Source organism: Carassius gibelio, chromosome B6 (assembly GCF_023724105.1).
Source record: "Carassius gibelio isolate Cgi1373 ecotype wild population from Czech Republic chromosome B6, carGib1.2-hapl.c, whole genome shotgun sequence".
Classification (NCBI taxonomy): Eukaryota; Metazoa; Chordata; class Actinopteri; order Cypriniformes; family Cyprinidae; genus Carassius; species Carassius gibelio.
The window spans coordinates 24,475,654-24,502,242 of NC_068401.1; the positions used below are offsets into that span (position 1 = coordinate 24,475,654).

General features: G+C 36.4%; 1 protein-coding gene across 3 annotated transcripts in view; it reads left to right on the plus strand.

The window, feature by feature from the left end:
* The first annotated feature begins 2,330 nt into the window (after window positions 1-2,330).
* tmeff2b (transmembrane protein with EGF-like and two follistatin-like domains 2b) overlaps window positions 2,331-26,589 on the plus strand; it is a 63,238-nt gene continuing 38,979 nt past the window's right edge. The window contains exons 1-3 of one of the 3 annotated variants that reach the window (XM_052559752.1): window positions 2,331-2,994; window positions 14,699-14,808; window positions 22,207-22,357. In XM_052559752.1, the coding sequence (XP_052415712.1) occupies window positions 2,793-2,994; window positions 14,699-14,808; window positions 22,207-22,357 (463 nt within the window). In that variant the 5' untranslated portion in view covers window positions 2,331-2,792. The remainder of the gene's footprint in view (window positions 2,995-14,698; window positions 14,809-22,206; window positions 22,358-26,589) is intronic. The other 2 variants (XM_052559751.1, XM_052559753.1) reach the window with 2 other exon arrangements.

Genomic DNA, 26,589 nt, shown 5'->3' on the forward strand with positions numbered 1-26,589 from the left:
TCAACTTATTTCACAGTTTTTTGGGGAAATGTGGCCATGTCACTGTATTTATTGAAAGAAGACTTGTAATGCTCAGCCTACGGTCGTGGGTATACACAACTAACGGTTGTTCTGGGTCCTCCTAAGTGCTGATTAGACGTTGTATTTGGTTTTAGTATTTGTTCAATATTCTTATCTAGCAAAAGTAGTAGAAGTTTTGTTATTAAATCATTTAACTACTTTGCATTGAGTGGCTGTTGCCATTTACTTGTTTGTATTTTTTTGTTTTATTAAATATCATTATGTCAGTTATTTTAAGAATTTGAGTTATGGGAGTTGCCATGTTTGAGATTTTCTTTGAGATTTTTTTACTGTCTCTATGGTTACATGCGGGAAAAGCAAAGGGACTTGATTTAATTTTTTATTTGTTCATGCAGTGTCAGACTGCTGAAGAGGACAGTTTGAGAATCACACCTGATATGTTATCTGATACAGTACCCAATATGTTTATAGAGAAATCTGTAGGTTTCAGGAAGTTGGTCATTTACTGTGGTAGGTAAGGTAAGTGGTGAGCAAGCTGACAAAAGTTTAAGAATCTGGTCAAGCATATAGCTCTTTATAATGATTGGAATACCTTTCTGAAAGTAGCCAAAAGTATTAGCCTATGTCTGTCAGGGTTGTTAAAAACAAAACTAAAGCAGAATCTAGAGAAAACATGGAATGCAGAGCAGAGCGGCACTGAAGTGAATCAATGGATATTGAATTTGATTGACTTTAAAGGTTTGATGGAGCCCTGCATCCATATCCTGAGAACAAACACCAACTGGGTGTGACAGGAGAGGAGAGCTATGAACAGTGTGTGCTTTGCTTATTCTGTTCTCAAGCTAATGGGCAGATAATTATGAATGACATGTTGCTTCATTCAGCACTCGCTCGTGGAATGAAACACAGAGAAGTATGCAAGCTCATGTGTGACAATTAATTTAGAAGTTTGACAGGACACGCAAGAGTGGAGGAAGAAAAGTACATATGCCGGAGACTGGAAACGGCACTGGCTTCGATGATCAAGAGTTTGGTAGTGCTGTATAAGTTAATGAATGTTGATCGTAACTCTCTGACGCAAACAAAATAATAAAGCAAACAAAAACAATTATGGTTAAACGCCTGAAATAGTAATTATAACACACACACACACACACACACACACACACACAGACAAATATTTTGTGTCCCTGTGCTCTAAACAATGCATTATTGGTTGGGTTTCCAACAATAACACCTTGCATGCAATATAAGTGACATACAGGATGATGCATGTTTTCCCAGTATGCATTGCAACTGCTGGTTTTCTAATTAGTGGTGCTTGCTAAGGCAGTTATCACTATTATTATTGCTTACCCCTGCGGGATAACCCAGAACACCCTAGAAACAGAATAAATTAGTTAAAAACCTCTTAGCACACCGCAACTGCGTAGCAACACACTGGCAAGTACCCAGAACATTCTAGCATCTCCGAAAAAAAAAATTTGGGCAAGCATGCACAAAATATTGTTTTATTTTGACACTATTTTAAATGTGTTTATATTTTATGGACTATTTTATCTTTGCATTAATAAAAAAAATTGTATATATGTTGTTTTCTCATTTTACACCTGCTCCACTACAGGTTAAACGAGTTTTGCAGACATGTAAGACTCCCAAGATTCTTATATTAAACATATGGCTCAAATGTCATTTGTATTGCCTTGAACACGTTAAATATCACTACTAATGTGCATTTAACATAAATATGAACAGTTCTGCGGTAGATTTCCGTCACATGAACAAATCAAACAGTTTTTCAGAACGCTTCAACTGATCAGGCCAAAAATTGATCAAATTAGTTTATATTTTTTTAAAGATTAAAGTTTACACGAATAGTCCATTCAACCCATTGCGTGTTCCAGAGTGTTTCTCTTTTGATTTGATTCAGATTCGCGATTCACAAAACGAGTTCTTCAGACCGCTTTACGAGCCCGCGTGGCAGGTAAATGTAAAAGAGTCGACTCAAATGATTCATTCAAACGATTCATTCGCGAAACGGACATCCGCGAGCAGATTGCATTTGTGATTCAGTCTCAAAAGTAACGAATACGTCTGGATTAAGTATTAAGCATTAAGTAGAGTAAAAGTCAACAGAAACATTTGTCCTCAAGTAAAATTGAACTGTATTATTTTGTCAGAGCTAATGACTTGAATAGCCAAAGCAAACAATGTAGGCTATTTCCTTTACCGCCGGAGGTAAAGGAAGTCTCTTGCACTCTTGATGATGCTGTATTACACGGTTTGGTACCCGCTACACCCTCTACAGCCAATCCGCGCCGCCGAAGCGTGTGCCCACCTCTCACCTTCATCATCACCATCATCGTCCTCATCCTCACAGTCAGAGCCAGACACCAACCGAACAAGACACTGTCAGACAGACTTCATATAGGAAGAGAGAGACAGAGAGAGAGAGAGAGAGAGAGAGAGAGAGACAGAGAGAGAGAGAGAGAGAGCTTCAGCATTTTTTCCCCTTCAGAAAGGAGTGATCAACTAGTGGATCCGGACAGCTTTTCCAGGTCCATGCTTGGATGTTATATCTTTTTATCTCAGCTTTGAGTTTCATCACTGCAACCGGACACTTCCACTTGTCAAGACAGTCCAACCGCGTCGGTATCAGAGCACATAGATACATGGGGATCATCGCAGCATTGCCCGGAAGATGTGTATCACTGCTCCGCGGCTGAGATCTGTGTCGCCTGCGCTCGCCGTGGGATCAGAGACCTCGGTTCATGTCCAAGTGTCATTCCCGGTGGACTGAGATGGCTTTCTGCGCTGTGCTGCGACAGACACGGAGACCGCGGCAGGAGAATCGGACACATGTCGTTTTAATTACAACATATTGCTTTTTATGTATATTACCAGTGAAGGAACTTTGCGCGTTCCCATCGTCGCTGAGCGACTGTCAAACACCCACCGGGTGGAACTGCTCCGGTAAGAGACCTGAACACGCTGCTCACTCCAACGCCCGTGCGCTCTTGCGCGCTTACTATTATAGCAAGTTTGTCTGTTTTGAATCGGGTTGCTAATCATTCAATGAACTGAGTCTTTTATTCAGAGTAACTTAACTCACACTTATTAGACTTGAGCTACCTGGGGTTAATGTCTCGGTCAAGATAGGTAGCTACTCACTGAATTCTTCAGAGCAGGTACCGAATCAACACTGAACTCACTCTGAACTGTAAGTGATTAATAATAATAATAATAATAATAATAATAATTAGCACAAAAAGTGTGTACTTACAGTACACATTTATTAGTATTATTACAGACTGCAGCAGCCTAATAGATAGGCCTACATAGAGGGTTTCTCGAATTTTTTTTTTTTTTTGATAATTGTATTTAAATTAAAAGACATTAGAACACATATTCAGCTAAAATATCTATCTTTTTATCATCATTATTATTTAAATTACAACATTGGAAGCACATCTTATCAGTTTACTGTGTACTGTCAGGAAAAACAAATATTATCTTTGAGGCTTGTCACAAGGTCAGTACGTTTTTGTTCCAGTTTTAACCCTACATGATGAACACTGTATTAATAGTCCTCATTGAGAGTGCATATTAAAACCTTAAACTGCTAATATGAATTCTTTAACAATAGAAGAGGCACGTCTGTAATATCTGCAGTGAGTGTGTATAGTTTATGATTGCTTCAGTAATAAAATTACCATATACCTTTCAATGGTTTGGGCCTGGTAAGATTTTTTTTATGATAAATATTAATACCTTAATCTACTATTATGAATTTTTTTAAGAGTTAAAGAGTGCTGTCCTAGTGACTAGCTACAGGTGCAATTTTTAGTGTGGATTGGTCGTTCTAAGAGGTAGCTCAGATTTTCAGTGCTCATGCTTTGAGTTAATGATTTGTAAGGATTTTCAACCCCTAGGTCTTACCAGTAGGCATTTGTGCATGTGAAATCTGTGAGGGCAATCATCTGGCCCCAAACAAGTACATCTGGTGCTGCTTTACACTATATCAGTGGAGTAAATGTGGCACTGAAAGGGAGCGCTTGTCAGAGATACTTTGGGAACAAAGGGCCCCGCTGTGCAATTATGTTTCTCTTTAAATAGCTGTAGGGGGGCAACGGTCTACAAGAAATCTATCTGTTGCACAGACCTACAGTGGCCTATGTGAGATGATTCGGTGTTGGATCTCCTTCATAAAACAGTTTACTTTCTATCTAAACAGGTCAGGAAGAAATATAATCAAATAAAAAGAAATTAGAGAACAGCAGACCTGTAAATTTGATGTTGACATGTTCTTCTCTCCCACACTCACATTCTGTGTATGTCAGTCCCGGCTCCGTCGTATCAATTCCTTCCCATCGCGTAACCCCACCACAGTGCTGTCACACGTGTTGAAAGCAGAGCTTGATAAAATAAGCTGTCAGATAGACAAGGTGCCAGTTGGCTGGCTTGACTATATTCCAATACAGATCTATCAGATCTTTCTGTTGTAAGCTTCTTTTCTCTTTGGCAGACTTACACAGTCATGCATGCTAGTTTAGGCTTGTCACACAATGCTGGTGAACTATTGAGAGCTTCGAAGAGCGAATAAAGCAATTGTTTGAATGTTTAAAAAGCTTACTTTACTCTCGCACCGTGGTATGCTGCTAATCATTTCTCTTAAACCATATTTTTTCGTATTTTTCAGTAAAAGGCCTAAAGACTTTTATGTCAAACAAGAAACATTTGGTCGAGAAAGATGTTTAGATAGCTATAGCATAAATCTATCCAAATCTAGTGAGGTTTATATTTAAAGCAAGACATTATAAATGTTGCCAGAGTGGGAATAAACAAGTCAATTTCGGAAATGTGGGCCTGTGACTCAAAAGAGGTTTGCAGTTTATTCTCAAAAATGCTGTATAAGATAGTCGTAAGTTTTTTCATAAACTTGCGGAGTTTACCGGGGTCCAACCAAATTCTAAAACATTCTAAAATTAATATTTAGGAAACTTGGAAAATTGGAAACCCAATTGAAACGCAAATATTATATATAGTTATTCACATCGCTGGGGAACTGTTGAGATATGTATACAATTATTTGGAAAATTATTTTTAAAATAATTAATTTATAATACGGTGTCATTTTAAACAGTGATCTCACTTAAAATAACCCACATTATCTTACAAAATTTTTCCTCTCATGTGAATGTATCTTGATTTGAATATGATTACATATTTGTACTATAAAACAACACATAAATATAAAACAATATAATTTTTTTGCAGGTCTATGTAACTTCAATGCAGGGGTACAGCACCTGATTTTTTTTACCTTTCATCTGCAAATTTCTCTCTCCTTCAGACTGTGAAAGACCATAGGGATTAGTTTAATCCTGCACCTCAGCGCTTTATTTCTCATTCCTTAGACACTCTGTATACTAGAGCCTATTTTGATTGTTGGGTGTGTGTGTGTGAGAGAGAGAGAGAGAGAGAGAGGGAGAAATAGAAAGACTGTGAGAGGGGAAAGTCTTCTGGGAGAGCTTGTCTGAGCTCCTGGGCTAATGAGGAAGTTGTGGTGCCCTATTTTGGGTTTCTTGGGGTTTTCCGTTCGGCTCTTTGTTTTATCCCACCTTTAATGCCATTATTGAGATTTAATCCAGTAGAGCACAGGAAGGATGCCACTACTCAGTCAAGAAAAATGAAGAGGAAAGAGACTTCTCTCCTCTGTTTATCTCAGTTCTGCCATCATTAGTTGGCTCAGAGGAGGCATGACTAATGTATGCCACCAGGAAGATGTTGCCCGGCTAATTGAATGGCTAACGCAAGAGTGTTTGTGATAAAATAATAATGCCGCTTGGCTCATTCAGGGAGAAAGAGCGAGTTGGTATTGAATGGTCGAGTGTGAGTTGTGTACCTGGAGGTGAGCAGGAGAAATAAAGGACAGTAATTGGAGACGTCCCTCCAGAGTGCACACTCATAAAGCTGAGTGGTTAGGAAGAGCACCATGTTTAAATATGCATGATGGCAGATGTTTCTGTTTTTCATTCTGAACATTGTTATTTCCTCTGTTCTACAATTCCTACACATTGAAAACAGACAGCGGTAACATGCCCACACACCTCAACAACATGCAGATGTAGAAACTCAGACATTAACAGGGAATCGAAATCTAAACATGTAAATAATCCGTTTTTGGTATCGTTATGATGTCAAATAAATTTGAGATCTTGCACCATTTCTAAGTAACTAATCAAAATTATAATGCTAACCATGAACTATCTTCTGTAAAAGTAGATATTTTCAGATAAGTTTGTGGGATTACTTTCCTTTTAACCTTAATCTATTTGGGCCCAAAGCCACAATTTTATGTTCTTCCGATAATTACTAAATTGTTTGACGCATATGTGCCAAACAGTTATGTGGTGTATCCTAGGGGTGCAAAAGATTGAGAACACAGCTCACAAATTTGGATGGGGTTGGAGTGGCCAGCTGCACTGAAAACAAACATCAAATTCAGTGTTTGAACAATGATCCATTGCGCACAACAAGCAATGAACAAACACAGATGCATTGGTGCGTTTCGAAACTCGGATGATCTTTGAATGGAAAGATAATAAATTACAAACAGATCTGAAACAATCAAGTGACTGTTATTGTGGTATGTTTGATGCATATACAATAACCTACCACAGTTCAAAATGAATATGCACACCCATTCACAAACTTGGGCCGGATCTACATTGGAGAAGATTCACAGCTTCACTGAGAGTATTTTTGTGTTTTTTGTGTAAAGCTTGTTGATGCATCTCAGTGAGATTTGATGTTTGGCATAGCTTTAAAATGCAGTGAACTGTCAAATCACTTACCTTGTATAGCATTATTCTCAATGGCTCACACTTTGCATAGTAAAAAGGCTGTTTGGCGAAACCTCTGGCAAAACAGTTAGAAAGAAAATGAATAAGCCTTGAACAGATTTTGTAGTAAAAGATAGATTTCTTTTAAGGTTCGTTGCAGTCATGTCTCAATGAGTGCATGTTATCGAAATGCTGATATTTATGAAAATCAGCTAGACTTTGTGAGGTAACAGTAACACACTGAGGTTGCTTTCACACTAGCACTTTTGGTGTGCACCCGGGTTCGATTAATGTTCGAGTTCGTTTGGATGATGTGAATGCTGTCTTCCGTACTCGGATGCTCACCCGCAAACCGTATCTGAGTCCGCTTAAAAACAGTGGTCTGGGGTACGCTTCATGTGAACTCTACGCTTCACGCAATCTCAAATTTTGATGCTTTTAATGACAAATTAGTTGATGAAAATGTGTGTTTGTGTGTGTGTTTCACTCACTTTCATGATGAGTGTGACTGACGCGCTGCAAGCAGAGAGCTGTAACGTTACATCTCATTTATGTTCGCCTTCAACTTTCCTTAATGCATTTTCAGTACATTCGTAAGACAGACGCAAGTGCCCTAATGTAGCAAAGCTTTATAAACAAAACGAACAGTTCAGAAATGTAATACATAAAAGTGCAGAGAGTTATGTTATGCATTTGCCGCCTTCTCCTGCGCTGTCGTTATCAAGTAACGGGGTAAACAGCTGCTGCTTTGATGACGCAAGCGAACCGCGGTTCGGACTCAAATATTATAATATGAACACAGTCCAGGGGGAGGGGGGAGCAACCGAACTCGGGTTCGGACCAGGCAAGTGAACCAAGTGTGAAAGCACCCTGAAAGTATGATGTTTAAGGACATTGCACACAGAGCTTAATCAAAATGGCATTTTAGAAATATGAATTATTACACTGGTCTGACAAAGATTGTACTTTTAAAGAACTAGTAAATTCACATACTGACATATAGGCCCAAAATTTGCAGACTTCTGCACTGATTTGGAATGAAAATCATCAGGCTAGGGATGTGTAGAAGTTTGAAAACGACAGATATGCCAGTTTTGCAGAGCTTTCTGTGATGTTCTGTGGGCACAAATTAAATTTGGAACTGATAATATCAGGAAGGTCAGGTTTGGATCTGGACAAGATTTGTTTCTTAATAAAAACAGAGGTTTTTCTAAAGCATAAGTGAGCGTAACCAGATGAATAAAAGGGGAAATACCTTCCAGTTGAAAAACTCATCACGTCTTTAAGGTCAGCCTCTCAGGCAATGTTTTCTCTCCATTTTCAATGTGGCAAAAAGATCGCTCCGCTTTGGAATGTGTGGAATTCACGTGGGCTTCTTCATTTGGTAATTTAGCACATGTAATATAATCTTCTGCACTCTGAGAAAGAAGTTTTGCCCTTGAAACATTTCAGATATTAATTTATGTGTGTATTTTTGTCAGTGAATGCTCTCTGCCATCCAAACTCACAATGTGACGTGTTTCTCCAGATAAAATCTTGAGCGAATGTGATTTGTCTGGCTACATGAGACAGACAGGAAACACTGTTCATTCGATCAGTACTTATGGCCAGCTGTCATATGCAGCCATATGGTGGTGAAACCAAGCTCAACTCCCAGGGGCTTTGGGTCGATACTCCACAGGTATGCCAGAAGGTGCGACGTTCAGTCCTTATTAACACAGTACTCCAAGGGTACCTCCAAAAAAGACATAGCTGCGTCCTTCATTTAACATGGGTTCTGTTCCTGCTTGTCTGTTTTGGAAAATGAAAACCAAAGAGCTCAATGGTAGATTAATGAGGAGAGTATAAATACTACACTAATGGTCGGGCTATTCTTACTGGACCATCTGTTACGAGAGACAGGGTGGTGCTCACTTACATGCATTTGTTACCAGCATGGCTAGAATCAACAATCATCTGTGACTGACCCACAGCTCAAAAATCACTTCTGAAATAACGAGATGTTACTGTACGTGAAAATCTGTTTAATACAGTAACTATTTGTACTTATTTGCGGACATTATTCTTTGATTATCATTGGGTATTGGCTCACATAAAAGCCTGCGGATTCACCTAAATAGAAAAATGGTTAGTGTAACATTAGCAACACATTATTAGCTGTTTGTAAGTGTAATCAAGCCAGTGCGTAATGATGTCAATTATGTGTTAGATGTTGTAAAGATGTTCTGAAACCTCTTGCAAACGACAATGTATGATTTTGCACCTCCTCTTCTTTAGAATCAGTTTCTAGTTCAAACATCTATGGCTGAATTAATGTAATATTGCCACTGTGTGGCATTTACTGCTTCAGTTAAAGGTGGGGTAAGTGATTTCTGGGAGACAATGTTGATATTTCATAACACGTCCCTACCCCAAAAGGTTCTCACCTCTATTATCTTACTTTTCGGACACACTTCTGTAGCTGATGCTTGAAACAGACAGTGGAGGAGGTTTAGACGCTCCAGGCTTATAGATTGTGGAAATGAACGTGTATTTATTATAGCTGAAGCGAACGACAATATGATTGTAGATGAACAAACAATCGAACATGACACACAAGTATATTCAAGCAAAAAAAAAATCATATTTTAGTTATGTGAAACGAAGCAAAACCAATGTTACTCACTTATCGAGAAGAAACAAAGCAACCTTGAGCATTCTTTTGTTTCGCAGACATTTTTGTCTTTTGTTTTTATCCGCCATCTTTATCTTTCTGTCGTCGCTCGGCTCGTCTTCTCCCCCATCATATGTAGACACCCCTTACTGCTGACTGGCTATAAGTTTGTCTTGGTACTCAGCCCGACTCAGTTTTCTAAAGCGTTTTTAAAAAAATACATACCCCACATTTAATTGAGTAAAAGTTGAGTTGAATCAAGAATTATTAAAAGAGAAGTCTGTTCTTTCACTGGATAAATGAATTAATGGTTATAATAAAATAGTTCAGACAACTCCCTAAAGAAGTTTTGTTAGATTTCTAATCAGGCACTGAACAGAGTAACCAATAAAGGTTGTTTCAGCCAACGGAATTGCTTTGAGGTCCTTTGGAACCTGATTCATTGGGCAGATTGAATTATTCATGACCCCAGTCCTTGATTAGCATGCAAATATGAGAAATAATAAAAACATTTTATAAAGAATTTTCTATTTTTCAGCTGTAGTTACCCAGCGGTTTCCTTCTAAAGTTCTCTTAAAAGAAAAGATGCATGGGATTTCACATCTATTCTCATATAGAAAATAAATATTTTTGAATGCCTTCGTTACCCCACATCTATAAAATATTGCACATTATACAGAGCAATATAATATTTCTGTTCATACTGCAGCAGCCTGGTAGCAGTAACTCACATTATTGTGAGCTTTAGGTAATACTATTGCAGATGCTCAGTAGCTTTTGCACCCTGCGGGTTAATGATACTCAAACCATTTGCATATTCATTTAGCAGATGTTTTAGTTCAAAGAAACTTTGCCCCGAGTTCATTAACACAACATATGCAAGCACAGATTTCTTGTGATATGTTGTTTGTCAGCAAATGTTCAGATATCTCTGGTGTCATCATTGGTATACATTCAGGTTTGTTGTCACTATTTCCTATGCCACTTCCTGTGTGATGTTCAATGTTGGTTAACCCATCCAAACAATGTTGCAAGCTTAGCTGCCAACACTATTTGTTTCTTTGAAAAAAAGGAGCTAAGCAAAGAAGAAAGCTTCACAGAATGTTGCTAGTTAAGCTGCACTGTTGAACTGGAGCACCACAGTAAAAGTGGGCTTGAAGGTTGAATTAAGACAAAAAGACAACCAGGCTACAGTGTAAAATGAAAGTTAGTTAATCAAAATGACTCACAAATGAGTCACACACAAACTGTAAAAGGTCTCACTTACACACTGAAATAGTCGGAGTGGTTACCAAATTAACATCTGACTCACTCGCTGAACCTCAAGCCATTACTTTCAGTCATATTCGATTCGAAATAAGAGATGCAACGTACACTAATGGACAAAGATGTTCTTCTGCTTGCGAACATTGACCTACAAACTGTATATTGACAGCTAAAGCTTGTTTCTTTTTCTATTCTTTTTCTGTTTGCAAACTCTCTCTATATAACCTTACAAAACATAATACAAATCTAAAACATTAATAAAAAGTGAGCTTGTTTTGAGCCTGCTAACACTGTGTGATTTGCGTAACAAATAAGTTTCAAATATTTTGTATGTTTTAAGCTATTCTCATATTTACTGAATTCTGCTCTTGAGGAAATCATGCTATGCTCAAAACTACAACAAAAATACTATTAAAATGAAATGTTTATCTTACTGATTATGCAGGATTATTCAAATTATGTATGCATAACATATAATTTATTCATATGTGGGCATGGGTATACCACACACACACACACACACACACAGTACACACAGACAAATGTTTGTTTTTGTGAAAAGTGGGAACAACCCATAGGCATAATGGTTTTTATACTGTACAAACTGTATATTCTATCACCCTTCACCAACCCTACATCTAACCCTGACCCTCACAGGAAACTTTGTGCATTTTTACTTTCTCAAAAAAATATGTTTGAATTCTGTATGGTTTATAAGCGTTTTGAAATATGGGGACATGGGTTATGTCCTCATAAGTCACTCTCTCCTTGTAATACCTGTGTCATACCCATGTCATTATACAAAGTTGTGTCCTGATATGTCACAAAAACATGCACACACACACACACACACACACACACACACACACACACACACAAATAGACACATATTTCCATGTTTTATGAGGACATAATGGGGTGTTATATTGTGTATTTTCTATCCTCTTTACCCTAAATTTACCTCTTATACAAAACTTTCTGCATTTTTAGAATTAAAAAAAAAAAGATTAAAACTCAAAACTACTATATATGTATCTCAAAATGACTAAGAATCATTAAGTAATCATTAAAGAACCGAAATCATGAAACATTATGTTCTCAATACATTTCTCTATAGTCAATTTGGTGATTGTGCTTAAAAGTACAAAATCTGAGAGCTGAATTGTCATGTGAAGCACTGAATCCTCTGAATGGAATGAATGGAAATGGAAGTGACCCCAGTGCTGGAGTGACACAACTCGGACTCAGAAATTCTCTATTGTGTTTGCGTTTGCAGTGTCATATGGTGTGTGTGTGTGTGTGTGTGTGTGTGTGTGTGTGTGTAGTCTTCTTCTTCCACTCAGCCTGCTTGTCTCTGGTTCATTATCATTCCTCACAGACTTACTTATCCTGAGACTTTGGCTGCGTGTCTTGTTTCAGCACCGCTGTATCACTCTGTGCCACCTCCCTCATCTCTCCCTCTCTCTAACACACAGACACGCACACATACCCACTCGTTTGTCTCGGCTAAGTAGTCTGCACCATCGCTGAGGATGATGGGCTGCACAGCCAGACACAACTGATCCGGCAATATTTAAATTTTATGCATGTCTCATCTCAGCGAGAGAAATCATACCGCCCATCTGTGCTCTGCGCACACTCTCTTCCCTCTGTATCTTATTTTCTCTCTTTCCTCTTGTCGTTAATTTGGGGGCAGGTCAGTTTGTCTACATGAATTTCTTGTATTTATCAGCATCTTAATCTTTTGTTCTTCCGGATCTCAAAATCTTTCCAATAATTCTGCACAACCAGCGAGACAATTGTATAAATAGTTCTTCACTGTGTCTTTGGAAAGTTTTGAGCATAGCATGATTTTCTCAGCAAATATGAGAAAAAATAAGACATTTTAACTTTTTTATTTGTGTTGTGTATTAGACTTAAAACATGTTATACAAATCACACAATCATACTTTATTACAAGTTCATACTTTATTCATACAACACCACAATTTTAAAGAAAAAAGTCTCTTGTGTTCACCAAGACTGCAGTTGTTGTGTCAGTATGTATTGCAGCTTCGTTGCATTTAAAGACTATTTAAATAGTGTTACAGTGTATCTTATGTGTAGAAGTTTCAACTTCTGAGTGCTTTTTCAACCCACTTTTGTAGTGTTCAAGTAAAAGTAATTTGTTAAAAATTACTGAAGCTTTATGGGCCCCTTGTGGATTGCTGTCAAAATGAAAGAAAATAATGAAGACAGCCATTAGTAATTATAGTATTATAGTTTACTATAAGCCATTATAGTAAAGAACAGTATACCACTTAATGTAAAATGTTTACATATTTTCATCAGAGCATAACCTAAAATAGGCGACGCGCTTAATAGAAATTTTTATTTATTTTAATGCAATCAATTATTTCTTGTCACTCACATTTAAATGAAGCTTTACTATATGTAAAAACTTGTATTCCTTTAGAGTATTCTCATGTAACTTTTTAATTCATATAAAATATATTACGTGAAATATCCATTTTAAAAAATGAAGTTTAAGGATTTTAAATAAACTTAAGTGCACTTTTTTCATAAGGGTCAGTGTGATTCCATGTTGTAACGTTATAGCTCGCCCCATCCTGTTCTTTGACTTGCAGATGGTGGAGCTTATAAAATATTCATCCTGGATCATCCTGTATGTCTCTGTGTTTACTGGGAGAAGCCTTTGAGTTCAGTTTTGGCTTAAGGCATTGTGCGTAATAGACAGATATGGAGGTGTATTTGTGAGAGGTTTCACACAATTAAGGGTTTTGGAACGTGTCTCATTCCTTATCATGCTAATAGTATACCCGTCTGGGTCTTACTTTTATTCATAAGTGTGAGAGATTTCCCTTGGAAGACGATTCAGCAATATTGTAAACAGGTTATTTGGTGTATATCTGTAAGTCTACATAAACTCTCCATTTATGTTGACAGACAAGAAAAAAACCTCAGTCCATTAAGAGACATCCTGCCCACATTCTATACAGAGGGCTGTAAGCTTCATACGCTGGGCTGTTATGACCTCAAACCAGGGACACGGTCTATTTTATCAAAGCAGCTTTTATAACAGAGTATCTGTTGTTTGCAACTGCAGTCATGATATGATTTAGCTTGAATATCCTCTATCCAGCTTGGAACCAAAAGTCCTTTTGTCCCGGGGAAGTAATTCTGCGAGGTTGTTTCACACCAATGATGTGTTTATTCAGTTTTAATGAACTACAGTGCTTCATCTGACCGCTGGTGCACTTGGGGAAAAGACTGGAGATGTTGAACTGATATGAACCAATTATAAAACATTCAGTTCCAGTTTTGAGACATTACACGCAAACTTGGCCGCTAAACAAGATCCTGTGATCCGATTTCACTGGTATGGTCAATTTATAACCAAGCCTAAATTTGTCTGTAAAATGAGTTTTTAAAAAGAACAAATCAAACATGTGAAATGCTAATTAATAAAATTAATGATAACTGTTTTTCAGTATAAAATTACACATTATACATGAACATATAATACACAAACACACACACATATAGTATATATCTAGATTTATAGATATCACATTTATATTTTATATTTATGAAAATATTTTAATTATCTTTGTAATGTATATATATTGTATTTATTATATATATATATATATATATATATATATATATATATATATATATATATATATATATATATATATATATATATATATATATATATATGTGTGTGATTTATTCCTTTGATGGCCAATTTTCAAAAGAAGCAATTATATGAGAAAGAAGCAATTATAACAGTCATTTTATCATTATTTCGATATTAATTAAACAGAACTACTTTTAGTATGTACGTAGCATGTGTTGTGCGATATCTGTTTGTAATCTATAACCTATATCTGTGTTTGTTTCTTGACAGGGTTTGAGGAGCAGGACACTGATCTTTTCCTGTGTGACACCAACACGTGCAAGTTTGATGGCGAGTGTCTGCGAATCGGGGACACGGTGACGTGCATCTGTGATTTTAAGGTAGGAATCAGTGCTCCACACACATTTGCACGCTGTATTAGCACCACATGTTGAATGTGTGACCTTGTTAAAGGCATTACCAAACATGGAGTAAACATACTGTCACAAATTAAAATACACCTCCACATGCCTTCTCACAGAAAACACACACACATTATCTCGCTCGGTCAGAGTGCTCGGCTTCGCTCAGACATCATGCATCTGTGTCTTGTTGCAGGCCAAGCTGCATCACTCAGGTAAATAGCATTATCTGTCTGCTCACGCAGCATGCGGGGGGGGATTTCCTTTGATGCATCTGCTCGATCGCCCAGCCTCGCTCGGCACAAAGATGCCTTGTGCACTTAAGAAGGGTCACGCTGCTTTCATTTCTGCCCTTAATACAATTGAGCGGCACTAACGCTAGTCTGGGGCCATGTGAGTGCCTCTAGCTGTGGTGGGGAGGGTTATTGGTTAAGTATCATGCGCAGCGAGAGACGGTACCGGGGCGTGTGTGGGGATGCCCTACTCCTGCGGTTGGGCGCTGCTGCGCTGCCCTCCCTCCAGACTCCCGAACAGAGAGTGGATTGGGAGAAGTGTGTGTAAGAGAGAGATGAATGGATGTGATTCGCACAAGTTCACTTACTGACACGCTATTGATTCAACCCTCATACTCAGAGAGAGAGAGAGAGAGAGAGAGAGAGAGAGAGAGAGAGAGCGAAGGACCGAAATGGAAGGCGGTCAGTCTCTTTCTGGACTGCTAGGAACACCAAATGGAACTACAATTGTTTCAGTGACTTGACTGGGCAAAGCGTAAAAAACACTTGCACATTTATCTAGTATATGTTTGGGAGTGAGATATTGGAGGGTGATAGGGAGAGTTTAAAACAAATTACTGAACTATTAATCAATGTGACATGGCACCTTATAAAAAGAACACTCACATGGCGTGAGATGCTTAAAAATCAATCTGACACGTGTAGGTTTAGGTCATAGTAGCATTACAAGTAACCATACAGCATTTATACGAAATAAAAAAAATTTAAAGTAATCTTTGGTTCATTTAATGCATCCCTGGTGAATAAAAGTATTGATTTCTTTAAAAAAAAAAAAAAAGTCACAGACTTTTGACCAGTAGTGTTTATGTGAATTTGAAATACCTACCTATGTCCTGTGTATAGTGGATGTCAGTGTGTTTCCATCTGCTTAAAAGTCAAGCAAAATGCTTTTTCTCTCTTTAATTTATCCTTGCACTCCAGCCATCTGTCTTGCAGGGTGTGATCAAATGGCTATGTGCAAGTGCCAGAGCACTATATAATATCTGGTCTGGCATGGCTTTGAGTCTGTCATGTTCCAATTTAGAAATGAAACACTCTGGAAAACATACACTGACACACTTTAAATTACACATCTGTGCATGTAACTGTCATGGAATAATGGATCTGAGACAGGAACCAGTACAAGAATAGAATTCATGCACAAAAGCTCAAATCAGTAATGGCAGAAATGAAAATTAACTGGTTCAACTGAAAATTATGATGTCCAAATTCCTGTTAAATGCATTGTTGATGAAGAACAAGTGTTTTTACATATTTTCTGAAAGGGGATATTTTGGAATAAAAATGTACTAGAAAACTCATTTAACATTACCTTCATCATCATGGTTCTCGGTTCTTAATTTCTGATCATGGAGAGCCACCTTTCCTGCAAAGTTAGTTCCAACTCAAAATAAAATAATCAAGTCTTTGGGTTTGTTAAAAAAGCCAGGTGTGTTGGAGCACAATCAGTACTTAACATTATGGAAAAGTGGCTCTCCAGGACCAGAAATTAGGAACCCCGATTTAGATGAACACCTTAATAGCATGTGATCAGCCACATTAACACATCAACAATGCCTATTGGGTAAAAAAAAGTGTCCTCTCCAAATATGGAGAGCTTAACACAATAGAAAGTAATATTTAAAGATCTTAGAAGAACTTACAATAAGAATTTAATACGGAAATGTAAGGAGGTTGTTAACACCCTAACATTTCTAAATATTAGGTTAACTAACAATAAGATTTAAATATTAAAATGTAAGTAGGTTGCTGAAGGATGCTGGGGCAAATTTGTATTTACTATAATATTCAGCAAAGCACAGTTACGCTTTTCAAATGCAACCGACATAAAACATTCAAGGGCACATACATTAGAATTTTTTTAATTTTTTTTATTATAAATATAAAAAGAATATGGAAAAACATAAGGGCTGTTGTTAGTCATTTCACCAATGTAAAATGCATTGCATTAAAGTCTTTAATAGGATAAATAAATAGATTTAAAAAAAATCAACAATTCAAAAATAAAGAGGAAAATAGGAATAAATATTTGAAACTTTTACACGGAAAGCATAAAATAAAATAATACCATAAATAGTATAACAGTATAAATAGCATTTTAAAACAATTTAAAGAGTATAAATAATATAAAGGAAAATATGTAATGTAAATATATAAAATGGTCATACAATTATAAGAATGTATTAAATGATAATTTTGAATGATCATTTTACTATTCAGAGAAATGCAATTTATATAACAAAGAAATATTTTTAGATCAGCGAAAGAAAAGGAGTATTTATTGTGTGTGTGTGTGTGTGTGTGTATAAGTGTGAGCATCAGTGATGCTGAGACACGCTGACCCTTCCATCACCTGCTTGTATTTATGGTCACTTGGGGCCTGACTGCCACAGGACAAACTACAGCAACACACATTTTCACACATGAATGGCTGGAAAGTTTTAGTGTTTGATATTCTCTTCCCCTCTCCTCTCTCTGTACTTCAAGCGTACTCTTACACACACACACACACAAAACAACAGACGGAGGCCATCACCTTGGCAGTGTCCTAATGAAGCGATATGAAGGACTGAGTGCTTTAGCTCAATAATGCTAGCGATAGCTTCCATTAGGAGCCACTAACACAGTAACATAACCTCCACACACACACACACAGCAACATGCTAACCGACTTCTGCCCAGCCCCTTTTCCCTCCACTCTCACTTTCTCTCCTTTTTCATCCCCCCTTTTTAGCGGTGTCTGGGAGTTCTGATTAATTCATGCATTACCTTATTATTTTTCCCCCAACACATCTCACTATATAGTCTCAAATGTGATTTGACAGGTATATGTGTGTATTTCCTACTTAATGGGGACCAAATGTCCCCACATAGATAGCAATACCAGTAAATTCTGACCTTATGGGGACATTTTTGGTACCCAGTGAGAAAAACAGCTTATAAATCATGCAGAATGATGGTTTTTGGAGAAAGTTTTGTGTGAGTGGTAGGTTTAGGAGATAGAAAATACAGTTTGTACAGAATAAAAACCATTGCATACATGAAATGTCCCCATAAATCATGTGTGTGTGTGTGTGTGTGTGTGTTTGACAGCATCATTCAGTTTGTGTGCAGCAATTTCTCTGGAGGTATATGGAGATCTTCTTGTACGCATCTCTAATGTATGAGACTTACAGTATATCAGAATCGGTTTTCATACGTTAACATTTTCATGGTACAGGAAATGTTTTGTGCTTTTTTTATTTAGGAGATACAGTGTCCCCTTTAGGTAATCAAAGAAACTGCACTTTATTTAATGTTATTTAAGTTGACACAGATGAGTGAACATCCTGTATGCCAGTTGTTTAGTCATATATTAGTATGTATATATATATATATATATATATATATATATATATATATATATATATATATATATATATATATATATATATATATTTACACCTTAAACCATATGATACGAAATCAGGTGCATACATTCAAATTCATTGATTGAAACAAAGATTTTTAACACAACAACAAAATAACATCACGTGTTTTTGCTTTATGATTTTTATTTAATTTATGCTGTATATTAAATCCTTATTTAGTCTGTCATAACTGTGCAGTACTATTGTGTTTTGTACATGCAACTTTATTTACAAATTTCAATTACAGACACGCCATATAGAATTCTAGAATGTCTAGAATTGATGTGCAGTTGTGCAAGTGGGAATATATCATCTATTTAATGTTGCTCATTCAGTCATAATGTATTACTGTTGAGTCTTTTGTGTTTAAGTGTTACATCATGTCAAGCTGTTTTGACACTGATACCAAGCTTTATCATTTATTAGTTATAAATAATCTTATAATCTGATTTGCATTCATAAAATTGAATCTAATGAGTTGGATCTCACTTGACTTATAAAAAAAATCTAATGAGATAAAGTCTCTTTCATTTTTAAATCATTCAAGACACTACATAATAGCCTTTACTAACATACACATACTGTATAGCATATTTAGAGGTTGAATTACAAGAAAAAAATGTTAATCTAAAATCTGAATTATGATGTAAACTATTACAATTCACTTTTTATTATCATACATACACACACACACACACACACACACACACATACACACATTCATTATCTCTCTCTCTCTCTCACACACACACACACACACACACACATATGATTTTACATTCAATTTAACAATTACTCTCCAAAACTAAAAATTTGAATTATTTCACATTTAATAAATAAATACAAATCAACTAAAATGTTTATAGTGTAACTAGATTTTCTCTCATTTAACTTAGCTAATTCTTTTAACATTATTAATGTATTAACTAATATGACTAATAAGAAGCTTACAATTGTTCACTGTTTGTTCGTGTTGGTTCAGAGTACATTAGATAAGTATAAATATGATGTATTCTAAATGTTAATTTCTGGTTCACGTTACCTAATATGAACAAATGAACACTTATTGTAAAGTGCTACTACTTTGTGCCTTTAGTAATTACTAGAGTTCTGGATCTTTATACAGTAATTTATAGGTTACATACAGCTGTGAGACTGGATATTTAAAGATGCCTGGTGTTGGCTGCGCTCTGGGTGCGAGGACACAGTGAGGGATGCAGTTCTGCAGAGCAGGAAAAACGATATGAGAGATAGATGAGAGCAGTTACAGTAAATGGAAGAACAGGAAGAAAGAATTTCTCTTAATGACATGTTTTAATATCCTCGTCAAAAAGTGGCTGCTGGTTGAAGATGTATGAGGAAACAGCAGTTATATCATCTTTCCTTCCTCTCTATTCATCCTTCACTGGCTATAGAATCCAGTTTCTTATTTCAGCCTTTCAATTCTTTACAGCTTTCTACTCAGTATTTTATTAATTTCGCCATTCTGTCAACTGCTCATCACATGTTGGAGCTCTCTCTTACTCTGTCTCTTCTTCCGCTAATATAGATAATAAAGGTTTGAGTCTCAGCTTCAAAGCAATGATGTGTTTTCTTTTAGAAAATCCATATATTCGCCTCACTGACTTGCCTGTGTGTGTGTGTGTGTGTGTGTGTGTGTGTGTGTGTGTGTGTGTGTGTGTGTGTTTGTGCATGTGTTCATGCTAAGTGCAGTGATTAAACCAATTTTGTTACATACCCACACACACATCCACACACACACCTGTTGATATCGTAGTATCTGCCTCCACCTGCAAATCTTTCCTCTTTCTCATTTATTTTCTTAATTTGTTCTGTTTTAATTTTCTTTGCCTCACTCTGTATTAAATTACACAACTGAGATTAAGGTATACAGTATGGATCTTTGCATTGCAAATCATGTAATTCACCAGCAATAATTCAAGTATATTTTTATAAATAAAATGTATATTGTGGGGGTCAAAAAGTCAGAGGCCAAACACACCCTCAAACACAAACCGCCCTGAATGTGTTTGACTGTCTTTACTAGATTTACAAAAGATTTGCCCATTATGACATCACCACATTATGAAAAAAATAAACTTGAAATAATATGAAATCATCTTGGAGTAAGCCGTTTTTAGTAAGCACTTAATTTACTAAAGGATTTGACTACAAGATTTAAGTTCCTAAATGAAAGTGATTATTTATAATAATTAGTAGTGGTAAATAAAAGCTACACAAAATATGCTTTTTACTGTATTATAGTAGTTTTTGATGAATCAGTTGATGAATCAGTACCAATAAGCAAATAAATAAAAAATTATAAATATGATGGAACTTTGTCAACTCAGGCTCATTGGAAAAATGATTTCTGCAAAATGATATTACGGTACACTGATTCTGGCATATTTGACAAACCTCCTCAAGTGAATTGTGCAATGAGTGCCACAAAAACTGTGTTCAGTTTTATCCAAAACACATAAACATGAATCTAACTGAATGTATCAAGACAATTTTGAATGTTGCTTAAAGGTTAATGCTCTGTTGCATTTAGAAATAACGTACAGCCCTACATTAGCCTAACTGAGAGTATTAACAAAAGCAAACGTGAGATAAAAACACATTTGCTGAAGGATCCATGCCGTATTAGTTTACTTCTACAAATCTTTGAACTCTTTTGTCGCTACTCATATTTCACAGGACTCGTACTCGCAAGTGCACTGCTGTACCAGGTGGACTACAGAGCAAGTTTACTTTCTCAAAAATACCATATGGAGAAGGGTTATATTATGAGAACCTCAAAATGTATTAGTTTACAAATAATGCTCTATGGTAAAGTTGTTTTGAGGTTATAACATAGTATAAATTAATCAATAATCTGCCCTGTAATCATAATTTGTGTGGAAAGGAATAAAAGTTTATTTTTACTGCTAATAGTGACTAGTCAAACTGGAATTTAAATGGAATTTCCATTGCCTTAAAAAAAAGTCCAACCTGCATCACTGCAAAATACATATCAGTGGGCGTTTCAGACATATTCACCGTGTTCGGATTCATTAAATCACCTTCTCCGATATTTATGGCTGGCTGCCTGGGATTTATAAATCACAATTGAGATTTCAAACTTTCAAAGAGTCACCCTCCCTCCTGTGTCTCGGTTTTGTCCTTCTCACTTTCGCTCTCTTTTTCCCTCAGGCCGTTAGTCAGCAGTTATGTGTTTGGTGTGCGTGTGTGTGTTTCCACTGATTTTACAGTGTGTTTGCTGTGTGTCAGTTGTGTGTGCGTGTGTGTATTCAGATAGATGGATGACCTTTTGTTTAATGGCTGATGTAAATAACCTCTATCTGCTTCTGTGTGGTTGATATACGAGTGAAACCATTTCACCTTCTGCGTTCTTGCCTCTGGGTGACCTGTTTCCTCCAGACACCACACCACAGCTGGCCATAATGACACCAGTGGTCTTCTGTGTGTGTGTGTATGCTGAAGGGTCATGGTCGGGTGTAATAGCAGCCATTCTTTCACTCTTCACTACTTGCATGCAGGTACACCCAAACAGGTGTCTTGTGTTTCAAAATGCAGATGTAATTAAAGTTTGTCCTCATCTGATCCGACCATTAAACATTTACTACAGAAACATGCATCTGTGACACCTGTGCCTCTTTCTCCTTTTACAGTGCAGCAGTGACTATGCTCCAGTGTGCGGATCTAACGGCGAGAGCTATGAGAACCATTGTCTCCTGCGCAAAGATGCCTGTAAATTGCAGATAGAGGTGCTGGTGGCGTCAGAGGGAGCCTGTCCTGTCGGTACGTCCCTGTGTCGTAGAGGTGACTGTCCTTCCTGTGTGTGTGTGTGTGTGCCACTGAACATCTCAATGGCACCTGTTAAACTAAGGTTATAAAAATCATTAGCACTTTACAATAAGGTTCTGTTTGTTAATGCATCATAAACTAACAATTAACAATCATTTAGTAGCATTTATTAATCAAAGTTCAATCTTAAATCTCTGCTTAAAACTGGGTAAGTATTGCACAAAACAGAATAGTTTGTCTCGTATTTCAGTATAGATTATATCTATACAATATTTAAACAACCGTATTTTTATCAAATTGCTTTATAACATAGTTTTTTTTTTTCTCGTTGAAAAGCATGAATCTAACTTTTTAAACTATATGTGGAAAATATAGAATAAATTGTAAGAAAAATTAACTTAATTTGAGATATACTCTCTGAAATCCTGTTTATGGTAGTGTTGATTTTCAAATAAACTGATCTTGTTTTAAAGAGGTTTAGATAGCTTCACTGATCAACAAAAATTATTGTTATGTTTTTTATTTTCTAATAATTTGCTAATACTACAATCAGTGCTGGGGAAACGCATTACAGATAACACAAATTGCGTAATCAGATTACATTTTTACGGAGACCGTAACACATGACATGCAAAAAGTAATGCAAAAGTAATATAATGCATTAATTTAAATAAATATTAACCAAATAATGCAATTAGTTACTTTTTATAGAGTAACTTCATATTGTAATGCTTTACTCTTAAAAGTAACTTTTCCCAACACATCTAGGATAAGGTATAATTTGTTAACAATTGTTGAAGAACATTAAGGTTTAAGATCATTCATAAAAATATTAAGATTTTGGTTATTTTTCTAATGAAATTTTTATAACACTACAATAAGGTACAATTTGTTAATTATTAAACCATTGAAAACTAAATTTTAACAAAATTCATTAATATATGAATAAGTTAAATCAAAAAATATATTTTTGTACTACATCATTTGAAATGTTAAATTGTATGTGTATGTCAAAGAAAGGTTAAAATCAGAATCACTCCATGTTCACACATAGACATTAGAACTTTGCCAATGAGCTGCAAAAAAATTCAAAGATAAATTAAACTGCAAACTCCCATTAGCAGGGAGCAGTGATATGTCCACATGCTCTCGACGCTCAGAGGTGCAACATTCCACAGTGAAACATCCAGCCGGGTTCAGTCTAAATGTGCTGACTTGTGGCCACACCGCGGAGGAAATAAGAGTGATTATGAGCTAAAGTAACAGTCATTCACTAATGCCTAATGACTCTGAGAGTGACGAATGCACCTGGTGTCGGGTGAAATACAAAACGACACAGTTGGTTCAGAATGTTAATGGAGATAATGACACTTCTGAAACTGGGATATATAATAATCTTACAAAATAAAAATAAAAATCAGTGACTTAAAACGTAGTGTTTAGAGATTGCTATGTCAATTACTGTGTATTTCATTTAAGTATCAACTTTGTCTCATAGATTAATGCTTAAATAATTATATTGTACATTCAAAATGTTTAATGTACAGAACAGAGTAAATATGAATGTGAATTGTTTAGATAAACTGGTCTTCAAAGACAAATGTTTGAGATCATATTGAGCTCCTTGGGTTTTGATTGTGCCATTTCGTCACATCTGAGCACAGTTTGTGACAGTCGAGATCACAGAAAATTATATTTCTGTGATATACAGCAGAAACACATTGTGAAAGCTCAAGACTCTCCTGCTTTTGCAGTTACAATGTGTGTGCTGTGAAACAGTCTTAAGAATTTAAAGGCCACCTATTATGCCCCTTTTTGAAATGTGTTATATTGGTCTTGAGTGTTCCCCAGAATGTGTCTGTGAACTTTCAGCCCAAAATACAAAAAAACTATTACTACTAAAAAAGATCTGTTTTGGAGTGCGTCGCTTTAAATGCAAATGAGCTGCATGTACCCGCCCTGTCTCCAGAAGCATTTAATATCTACAGCAATAGAACACAACTAAGAGCAAGGGAGCCGGTGTTTAGCCGTACATATGGGAAGCCAAATGCACTGAAATTGGGACGAAACAGTGCAATGTTACAGAGCTTGCGCCGTGCTGATCTGCCGTCTGTACATTGACTCTTCTATAGTTACATCATGTACTAAGATAGGCAGAAAATGAAAAGCTGCAATTTTCTAGGCCAATATGGATAGGAACTATACTCTTATGAGCAGAGTAGAAAAATTTAACTTTTCATTTTCCGTCAGTCTTAGTACACGATGTAACTACAGAAGAGTCGAGTTTTTAAATATGAAAAATATTCAAAATCTTTGGTCATTTTTGAGCGAGATGCTGACGGTCTAATCAGATTCAATGATCTATGCTAAGCTAAGCTAAAAGTGCTATCGCCAGACACAGAGATCGACTGAATGGATTCGAAAAAAGTCAACTGTTTAACTCTAGTGAATTTGGAAAATGAGCCTATTTTATTTTATTTATTGTTATAGTGGGGTGTTCCTTTAATGAAAAACATGAACTATAGTTTTTAAAATGTTTTACTTTGGCAAAGACATTTTATGCTGGTTACAGTTTGTTTTGCTTATGGAGACAGTTTAGATGCAAGTTTGATTGACGTTCTGTCAGTGTGATGGAAGCCAATTCCAGCCTATCTCACCTGCTGGTACAATATTATAGAGAAAGAGAAACAGAGCACAGCACTGACAGCAGTCACCGGTGAAGATACTGATACTCTAATGTTCGCTGAAATTGAATCTTTAAATAACATTTAATACCAGAAACGATTCTTGTTTGTTTTCCCTCCATCCATTGTTTTTCTATCTCATTTCAGTCTCTTTCTTTTGCCTTTTCTTCATAATCTGATCAGTTATCTGAAGTGTAGAGACAACGCTTTAGGAAGACTATTCAGAAAAGCTCAGGGGAATTTCGATCAGAATTGTGTACAGCTATAATAGCAAATGACTTTGTTCCAGACATGGGGACTTGTGACTTGGTGACTTGGACTCGAGTCGACTCGAGTCGCTATTTTTAGGACTTGAGACTTGACTCGGACTTGGAAGTTAAAGACTCGGGACTTGACTTGACTTGAGACACGATGACTTGAATGACTTGAGTGTTAATTACATCATGTTTTAAGTTTGAATATAAAATATATAAATTATTTTTTTAAATAAAGTTGATTACTCAGCTGGAGCGCAGGCTGAGAAGAGCGTCGTGACTGGATCAGGACACTATCATCAGTCATGCCCTCTCTACCTTACACACACCACGCCCACTTAAATCAGATATCCCAGCACATCAACATGTCAGCCTGAGAGGTAACCAGGGTCATCGCTTTTGTCTTCAATAGTTCGCGACTAAAAACGCGTGGAAAACGCTAGTCGCGCCGCTTTCTCCGTCTTTCCAAAGCGCTCGGGCAGAAGTGCTCCTGGGGCGTCTGTCGTTGCTAAGCATCCATGACACGCTCTCTCTCAATGAAAACGCGGAAATTTCAGCAAAGGATAAATGGATTTGCAGCACTAAAAATCGCTCGCAGTAGCTCTGCTACTAAATTCATTTTAAAATGGCAATCCATATACAGCTATGAACAGCTGTTCCTTCATCTTAGCTGAGCTTTCAACGTTGATACGAGAAAGGATGAAGCTGATTGGTTAGTTATTGTCACATGACCTGCGGTGCGCTTGCGGCATTCTGAAAAGTTTAGATGTTGAGCGCGTTGCTTCCATTATAAGCGCGCATACCGCGCGCCTACATTGGAAATAACGAACTTGCGCGCGCAAAATACGTGATGTGAACAGCCCCTAATGATCCGCTAGCAGGCCGTAAAAAAAACGCATTCCAGGGGCGGCGCTAGGGTTGGGCTAAGGGTGCATAAGCCCCGAATATTTTGTTACCTTGTCTTTCTCATAGAGCAAAACAATTGATCAGAAAAACAAATGTAGCTGCCGCGATTACCCAGTCAAGACAAGTGCATATTACATACATACATATATATATATATATATATATATATATATATATATATATATATATATATATATATATATATATATATATATATATATATATATATATATATATATATATATATATATATATATATATATATATATATATATATACAGTACAGAATATAAATATGACGTATTTTCAGTTGTTTCATACTTTTTGGTTATGTACAGTACAGACCAAAAGTTTGGACACACCGTCTCATTCAAAGAGTTTTCTTTATTTTCATGACTATTGA